The following is a 9,619-nucleotide window of genomic DNA, read 5'->3' as shown; positions in this document are numbered from 1 at the left end:
AAAAAATCTTTAAAAATCTCATCAAACTCACATTGTATTATCTTCCTTTTCCTTACTATGAACATAAGTTGCATCATTTTTTCCTCTACCATTCCCCCATTGAGAATAATGAAAAATCCTCATAGTTTAAGAATTTTTCAATTTCTTATTTCTTATAGGATGTCTGTCTTCCAGTACTTGTTGTGACACAACTTATTTAGGAATTTTCTGATATTTGGGCACATATTTTATTTACAGATTTGTGTTATTACTAAAAGTGATAATAATAATAATAATCTTTTCTATACTATCAAATGGATTTTGAATCTGGCTCTTTTGTGTGTAGTCCTGATTTGGTTTAGAAAGAGAACACCTGAGAAGACAAGGGGACTTAGTTTATGAGGCCTGCTTCATGTCAACTAACATTTTCTTGAAACCATGTATCCAAACTATTTGGACTCAGACTTTACATGAAGAAATGGTAATGGCATTTAAGATCAAATTAGGAGGATTTGCTGGGGCTGAGTAAATATATATTGAATACATCAACAATGGAAGTGACACAATTTTAAGGAATATAAGGACTTGATTTCCATTTTAACTCAAAGAGAGTAATATTCCAAAAGCATTAATAAAATTTAATGTCATACGATTACTGAAAAAGGGAGACCCTGAGGAATTCAGTGACTACCAATACTTATACTAACTTTCTTCACCTTTATGAAGCCTTTATTAGATTGGTCTATGACCATATCTAGGATATTCTTTGTGAGAAAGGAACAAGTAATCTTTGGTGTTAAAGACAAAATTTGAATCCAAATCTTACTAATTTCAAGGCTGCCTCCCTAGACCCAACATACCACACCGTCTATCAGTCATATCTATGTAGTAAGGGATAATATGGAGTGGATTGAAAGGCATTTTTTTTTTCCTTTTTAGCTTCACACTTCTCTCCTTCTTCCAGTGACTGGAAAGTTGTTTTCAGATTAGAAATTCAGAAAAGGAAGTATTACTTCTCTTCAGTTTATTTTAACTTAGCAATTGAGTACTTACTATGTTCAAAACACTAAGATAATTTTGAAGCTATATTGCTCCTAAAATTATGCTATTCTTACTTATTTGTTTGTTTTAATTGCCCCAGCAGAATGTAAGCTACTTGAAGGCAGAATATATATACATAATTTTTAAAATTTTTAATGTTATAATATTTCTCGAACATAGAAGGCACTTATTGTTGAATTGTGGTAGGTGCTGGGGAAAACTTTGCTTTCAAGAAGCTTATAAACTTGGAGGGAAAAATGTGTACAGATAACTATACTATATAACGCCAAAGCACTGCTTCCATTATCCATTCAATCATTCATTTGTTCATTTATTTAATTGCTTATTCATTTTATTAATTTATTTATTATTTCATTCACTTATTCACTTATTCCTTAGTTGTTTTTTTCTTTTTTCTCTTCCTTCCTCCCTCCTTCCTTCCCTTCTCCCTTTCTCCCTCCCTTTCTCCCTCCCTTCCTCTATCCCTCCTTCTCTTTTTTTTCTTTCTATCTTTCATTCCTTCTTTGTTTCTTTTTATTCCTCTCTCTTGAACCTGGAGTGTGAGAAGGTATTAGGGAAATGAAATCTGGTTTAGGTGATTATGCTGAATTAATGAATTGTCTTAGATATCTCTCCCAATTATGGTTTTCTATAACTCTCTTCACCTTTGTAATGCATTGTTTCTAACACCTTACTACTCTGGTTTGGAAGTATTTTAAATTAGTAATGAAAGAGGCCATGTCCTTGAAACTGAGGCACAGACTTTTATGTCCAAATACCTCTGTATCTGCAATTATGTCAAATTTTGGCAAGAAATGTCTCATAAAGTAAAACATTAGATACACTTTTTTATTTTACAAAAAAAAAAGATGTAAGTTTAATTATTAGGCAGGTACTAAATAAAATTATATGTTGAAATGTACATTTCATTTCCTTGTTATTAACACTTTTATACTCTAAATATAGAAACATACATTTAATTAGGTTTTTTTTTCAATTTTAGATATTGAGACAGGGAGAGTTGACTTTTGCTCAAGATTTTTAATTCTTTAAGCAGACCTAAATGTCTGATGGTACCTTAATTCTCTTTCATGAGGAATAAATAATGGTGTCTCTCCCATGAAGAGCTACTATTAGATTTTCTTTCTATGGTAGATACATAATTCATAAGCAAGTGAGTTATAAAGGCCTCACAAGTAAAAGAATATCATCACCCTCATGTCTAAGGTATTCTAACTATGTTATGGTGATTCATTCAAGTTTATTTTATATTCAATTTTAAAAGTAATTCTTTATTTTTGAATGTGCTATTAGAAGAGAATGTCAGAAAAGAGTAGGTGGGAGTTACTAGAGTGAAAATTCTTTTATGTCAGAGGTACGAATTACTCTTCTTATTTTCACTGAAGAATTTTAATAAGCATTTTCAAAAATTATTTATCATAATTTGAAGATATATGTTAATTAAGGAAAAAATATACAAACATTCCCCTCGATTACCATAGAGATCAAGATGTTAAAGCTACATATTAGAATGAATCAAGGCGACATCCTGAAGAGTAACCTATAAGTAAGTATGGAAAACTGCCAAAATCTAGCTGTTTGATTCATTCTCATATTTAGTCTTATCATTCCTAGCTCTCAGGTAATTAAGGAAGATATTTGAATATTTCCTCATTAATAAAATCTCAATATAGCTCTCAATTTATTAAGTGAATCCAGAAACATCTACATTTCATCAAATTTTATTTACTGTATTAATAAACTGAGAAAAATAAATCTTCACTAATAATACTCATTTCTCTCTAGCCCATGCAGTCACACAATATGTGACAGAAATAGGACTTGTACCCAGGTTTCTGAATTCTATTTTCTAAGCAATGCCAGCTTTTCCTTGAATACATAAATATATCAAAATATTAAAATATAATAGTGACAGTACCAGTTCCCCTGGTATCTCATGGGAAATAGGGATCAAAGCCCTACAAAAATTATATAATATTTGCCAGAGGGTGAGATCATCTAGAGGGTGAGCACAAAGGATTATTATTATATCAAGTTCAGGGCATAGCTTGTTTTCTGGGCCTTAGCTCTGGAAAACAGGGTGTCTCCTAATATCTTGACTTTTCCCCTTTGGGCCAGAAAGAAGGATTCTGAAAGAACCCCTACTTTTATGACCAATAAAGGAGAGGCAGTTATAATTCAAATTCCATGAGAGGTCAGTTGGGCCAAGAAGAGATGTTGCCCAGGGGGTTAGTTACTTGAGGGGACCTATTAGGGAAGTATGTCCCGGGTATCATTGCTAGCCACTATTTGCTTGTAAGCAGAAAAGACAGGGGAACCAAGAATGTAGAGGGAGAAAATTCCAACACCTGCTTGAATCAGGGCTTTGGTGGATGGGCACAAAGCAAATTGGGAAAGGGGGAAAAAAAACTAGGGCAGTGTATTTAGTGCTTGTCAGGAATCTTGGGGCAGCTGTCTCATTGGGATGTTGGCTGCTTCTGGGTTTATGCTAGACAAACTTTGAGGTCCCTAGGGGGTTATGCTGTCCACTTAAGAACAGGAGCTTTCTTATGATGATCTAGAAGTCCATGTCCACAAGTTTGGCAGCTATGGGAGTAGTCAGAAGGAACCGGTAGTGATCCTGAGGAAAAAAAAACAAAACAAACTCTTTGCATCGATCTTTGGATCATAGTTTCTGGTTAGTATAACATAAGTTTTCAGTTAAAAGTCTCTAAAAAACACATAGATATGGTCTAGTTTCCCAGCCACACAGGACTAGGTTCAAACAATGCAATAAAGTTCTCTCACAATTCCCATAATTGTATAATTACATTAAGTCAGGTACAGATCAAACTACTTAGAGGTCTTTCAACAGACCAGTTTTGAGAAAGGAGGTTCACATTTCACCAAGGTAACCAAGAAAACTTAAACATAAATATCTTGAAACAAAAGGCCATAGTAATATAATAGTTACCACTAATATTAACTTATATTAAGTCCCCTTGTATCCTAGTGATCTATTCTCAATGCTCTTTTTATCAGCACATTTTGAGTCTCAGGTGTCTCATGTAATTATCTGGTCCCTAGAAATCTTTTCTTAGACAGTAGGCTTTATTCTCAGGACAGCTCTAAAGGGGACTCTGTTTCTCTGTTTCAAAATCTAGAGATTCCTAGATAATGTTGCTAGTAATATCATTTAAATTTGGTTCTCCACTTTTGAAACTTCAGAGAATTTTAGTTTACATACCATTTGTTGTTTCTACCCTTACCTAAATCTTCTATCTGATATAAGAATCTTTAAAAAAAAATGTATGAGCTACTTTCCTGCATCTTAACCAACATCATATATTTTTGATAATTATGTCCTTATAATATAGTTTAAGATGTGATACTGCTAAACCTCCTTCCTTTGCATTTTTTACTAGTTCCTTTGCTACTCCTGACATTTTGTTCTTCATTTTTTATTACATTGGCCCTGCTTATCCATAAATAATTCATATTTCTCCAATTATTTAAATTTGATATAGGTTGTTTTGGTAAATGTACTTTCAGCTATTTTATATTATCTGGAGTTATTTTATTTTATTTTGAGGGTCACAAGTTGACATTTATTATTTAAGTTGGAAAACAGGTTATGAAAGGGGTTGGGGGCACATTCAGAACAGAGAGTACAAAGTGGAGTGCTAGGGGAAAGAGAATTAGTGAGAAGACAGGGAGAGGAGAGCCTGTAATCTATGTCTACTCTAGATGGGGTTGATCCTGATTTCTGAGCCTTGGTCCAGGAAACATAATGTAGCATATAGGATGAGTTTCTACGGGGGACAGGTTTAGGAAAACATCAATGGGTGGCCACAGGTACATATCCAACCAAAGGTGGGGACTGGGATCCTCCTTGGATCAGGAGCACCACTTCCTTTTAGGAACTGAAGCATAATGATAGGTTCCATCCCATTTATTTCAGCTCTTAAGAAACGTTCCTGTAGTTAAAGTCTTTGTGCTAAAGAAATCTTTCATCGCCTCTCTAATTTCTTGTACTTTGCTTCTAGTTTCTTTGAATATGCATCGAACTGGTAAGCTGCCTGCTGGAGAGCTACTACTTTGTCCTCAGTTAAAGTGATCTGATCCAGATAAGTCTGAAGTGCTACACATATCTTGTTTAAGTCTTTTAGTGTTCTACTTATATTTACTATATCTTTCATTTCTAGATACTTCAAGATAGTCAGTTTGTTCATATTTTCCAGAAGTTTATAGTCTTCATTGGTGACTATCAGCTTGCTTGTCAGGTACATGGCCATTTTGGAGAACATGTCCTGGCAGAGCCTTGTGACTTCCACCTCAGTGGGCTCCATGGCCTCTTTGACCATCTCCATCATGGCATTGCCTAGGCCAGGGAAGGGAGGAAGGAGAAAGGGTGGAGAGAAGGATGGGGATGTGGAGGGAAGGTGGAGAGAAAGAGACAGAGAGGGGAGAGGAAGGAAGAGGAGGAGAGAGAGAAGGAAGGAGAGAAAAAGGGAAGGGGAAAAAGTTTGAGGAGATCTACTTATTTTATTTTTTAAATTAATTTATACATTTTTACTTTTCAACATTCACTTCCATAAGAATTTGGGTCCCAATTGTGTGCATGGGTGTACGTGTGTGTATGTATACACTCACATTCACACACACACATATATTTTCCCTCCAACTACTCTAATACTGAGAAAGGCCTCATGAGTTATAAATATCATCTTTTCATGTACTTATGCAAACAGTTCGATCTTAATATGTCCCTTATGATTTCTCTTTCTTGTTTATCTTCTCAAACTTCTCTTGAGTCTTGTATTTGAAAGTCAAATTTTCTGTTCAGTTCTGGTCTTTTCATCAAGAATGCTTGAAAGTCCTCTATTTCACTGAATATCCATGTTTCCCCTGAAGGATTATACTCAGTTTTTCTGGGTAGGTGATTCTTGGCTGTAATCCTATCTCCTTTGCCCTCTGGGAATATCATATTACAAGCCCTGCGGTCCCTTAATGTAGAAGCTGCTAAATCTTGTGTTATCCTGATTATATTTCCACTTGAATTGTTCATTTCTTGCTGCTTGCAGTATTTTCTCCTTGACCTGGGAACTCTGGAATTTGGCTATAATATTCCTAGCCATTTTCCTTTGGGGATCTCTTTCAGGAGATGATTGGTGGATTCTTTCTATTTCTGTTTTACCCTCTGGTTCTAGAGTATCAGGGCAGTTTTCCTTGATAATTTCTTGAAAGATGATGCCTAGGCTGTTTTTTTGATCAGGACTTTCAGGTAATCCAATATTTTTTAAAATTATCTTTCCTGGATCTATTTTCTAGGGCAGTTGTTTTTCCAATGAGATATTTCACATTGTCTTCTATTTTTACATTTTTTTGGTTTTGTTTTATAATTTCTTAATTTTTCATAAAGTCATTTGTTTCCATTTGTTCCATTTTAATTTTTAAGGAAGTATGTTCTTCATTGAGCTTTTGGACTTCCTTTTTCATTTGGCCAATTCTACTTTTTAAGGCATTCTTCTCCTTACTGGCTTTTTGGACCTCTTTTGCCATTTGTGTTAAGCTATTTTTAAGGCGTTATTCTCTTCAGTATTTTTTGGGTATCCTTTAGCAAGCTGTTGACTTGTTTTTCATGATTTTCTTGCATCACTCTCATTTCTCTTCCCAGTTTTTCCTCTACTTCTCTTACTTGCTTCTCACAATCCTTTTTGAGCTCCTCCATGGCCTGGGATGCATTCATATTTTTCTCAGAGGCTTTGAATGTAGGAGCTTTGACTTTGTTGTCTTCTTCTGGTCGTATGTTTTGAGCTTTGTCACCAAAGTAAGATTCTATGGTCTGATTTTATTGAGCTGTTTGTTCATGATCCTAGGCAATTATTTGACTTTTAAACTCTTTGTTAAGGTAGAGGTCTGCTTTCAGCATGGGGGACGTACTGTCCCAAGCTTTGGGGGCTTTGTGCAGCTGTTTTCAGAGGTACTTCTAGGGACTTGTAAATTTTCAGTTGTTCCAAGGTGGTATGATCAAAGGCGAGGTGTCTGCTCCATTTCTGGCCTTTGTCCTGGTCTATGAGTGACCACAAGCACTCTTTTCTGCCTTGGAACTGTGAGGAGGTTTCCGTCTCCACTGCCGCCACAAGCTCCACCACACCAATGCTCCTCCTCACCCCAGGACAGCAACCCAGATCCAAGCATGGGTAAAACAAGAGAATCTTTCCTCAGCATCAATGAAGAGATCCCTGCAAACCCCCTATGATTAGCCACTTGATCCCCACACCATATGTGGGCCTAGAGTTCTGGAAGTAGCTGCTGCACCAGGACTGGGGCCAGACTGTGCTCCTCTCTCATCCAGGTCTGGCAGACCTTTCCCACTGATTTTCTAAGTTGTCTTTGGTATTTGTGGGTTGAGAAGTCTGGAAAATAACATATCTGCCCGTGATTTTGTCCCCTGATGCCTGCTCCAGGTTCACTGAGGCCTGGTCTTTGCCTGTGCAGCCCACACTGAATTGTACTCCTCCCCAGTCCGGTGCAACAGACCTTTCCCATCAATCATCCAGGTTGCTTTAGGCTGGAGATTTGTTTCACTCTGTCTTTTTGTATTTTCTACTGTTCTAGAATTTGTTTAGAGCCATTTTTACAAGTATTTGGAGGGGTTTGGGGGAAGGCTCAGACAAGTCACTGTTTTTACTCTGCCATCTTGACTCTGCCCCCTAGATTTATTTTAAATTCTGCATCTCTTACTATCTCTTCTTGAAGTGTTTAGTTTATGATATATAGGAATGCTGACAGTTTTATTACCTCATTCCCTATTTTGATTTCTTCTATTTTTTTTTCTTCTCTTATTGCTATTGCTAGGATTTCCCATATAAGGTTGAATAATATTTTAGTGACAGTGGGAATCTTTGTTTCACACCTGATCTTACTAGAAAAGCTTCTAGCTTATCCCCATTACAAATAAATGATTACTTATGGTTTTAGATAAGCATTTTTTTTTATCAATTTAAGTAAAAAAATTATTCTTATATTTTCAAATGTTATTTTTTTATAAAAATAAGTGTTGCATATCATCAAAAGCTTCTTTTGGTATTTATTGATATAATCATGTGAATTTTTATTATATTGACATAATCAATTATGTTAATAATTTTCCCTATGTTAAACCATCTCTGCATTCCTGGTATAAATCTCATTTGGTTATAATGTATAATCTTTGTAATATATTGTCATGATTTTTTAGTTAATATTTTATTTAGGATTTTTGCATTCATATCCATTAATAAATTGGATCTAAAATTTTCTTTACTCTGTTTTTACTCCTTCTGGTTTTAGGTATCAGTACAATATTTGTTTCATAAAAGGAATTTGGTAGGATCCCTTTTTGCCTATTATTCCAAGTAATTAATTTATTTTTAGAATTAGTTGATCTTTAAATGTTTGATAGAATTCACTTGTAAATCTGTCTGGTCCTAATGTTGTTGTTTCTTGCCCTCCCACCCCCACTTAGGAAGCTCACTTATGAACTGTTCTGCCTTTTGAAAAAAAATAGCAGACAGATACTATAAAAATGGGAAAATAATTTCACTTTCTTTACATTATCAATATAATTTATGTGCAATGTCCTCAATCCTTAATTAATAATCTTCAACTAAATTTTGAGAACTTATTACTAAAACACACTCAAAGCTTGAATTTCCATGATAGATAAATTTTGGAACCCAGTCATATATGTCTGTATATAGTACTTAAAGAGAATACTCTAATCCTATTGTTATCTCACATTTAGTATTCCATTTATTTAAAAAGAATAACTTTCACATTGCATCTTTGTGTTATTACTTTGCTTAATCATTTCCCCCTTAAGAGGATAGAATTCATATATTATAATTTGATTACAAATATAGGTTAAGATTGTAAGATGTATATACTTGTATCCTAGTAAAGTAGCTCAGAGATGTTCCAGTGTCAATCTATTATTTAATAGATTCGATATTCTACTTATAAAACTTCTTGATTACAGAAATTTGCTATAAAAGGAAAAAAGAGGGCCATAGTTATAACAATGTATTTTAACAGGAGGAAAAAAATCTTCTAGCTCTGCGTGATTCCAGGCATGAGTCATATCTGACAGCAAATGATGTAGTCACAGAGTGTTAAAAGCAAAGTTCAGGATTAACCAGGTGGAAATTTTCCTTTTTAGATAGGAAATAGTGCAATGAGGAAATGGATTCAGAAAGGTCATACTTAGACTGTACCTAATTCATTGAAAGATTGGAGCAGGATCAAGGGGCAGATCACTTACCAGATGACGGGAGGTAGGATAAGCCTCCAAGGTAATCTCTGGTGATGCCTAGTTCATTCCCACTGGTATCAAAGAGTCCATTGACCTGGTTCTGTGCCCAAACCCATTTATAACACCAATTTAAATGTCGACCAGACTGGAACCAGTGTCTAACATATGGGTGGCCAGAGTCAAACAAAGCAGGTCAGACACAAAAGAGTCAAGAGTAAAACAGAAGTTCGATTTCAAAGTGAGGAAAATGTTTGCAAGTGAATGTCCTCCTGAGGAGGAGAGCTTGTGGTTTATGTCAGGGGA

The 9,619-nt window shown here is 35.0% G+C and overlaps 1 protein-coding gene across 1 annotated transcript; it reads right to left on the bottom strand.

Moving 5' to 3' along the window:
* Window positions 1-5,030: 5,030 nt before the first annotated feature.
* Window positions 5,031-5,390, bottom strand: LOC114028135 (biogenesis of lysosome-related organelles complex 1 subunit 2-like). The gene has a single exon (XM_027842349.1). It carries the CDS (start codon window positions 5,388-5,390, stop codon window positions 5,031-5,033), a length of 360 nt encoding a protein of 119 aa, XP_027698150.1.
* Window positions 5,391-9,619: the final 4,229 nt, after the last annotated feature.

The sequence above is a fragment of the Vombatus ursinus genome, unplaced genomic scaffold (genome assembly GCF_900497805.2).
Source record: "Vombatus ursinus unplaced genomic scaffold, bare-nosed wombat genome assembly UNPS02004868.1, whole genome shotgun sequence".
In the NCBI taxonomy this organism is placed as follows: Eukaryota; Metazoa; Chordata; class Mammalia; order Diprotodontia; family Vombatidae; genus Vombatus; species Vombatus ursinus.
Note: the sequence above shows the minus strand (reverse complement) of the source record. Positions and strands in the feature narration are given on the sequence as shown.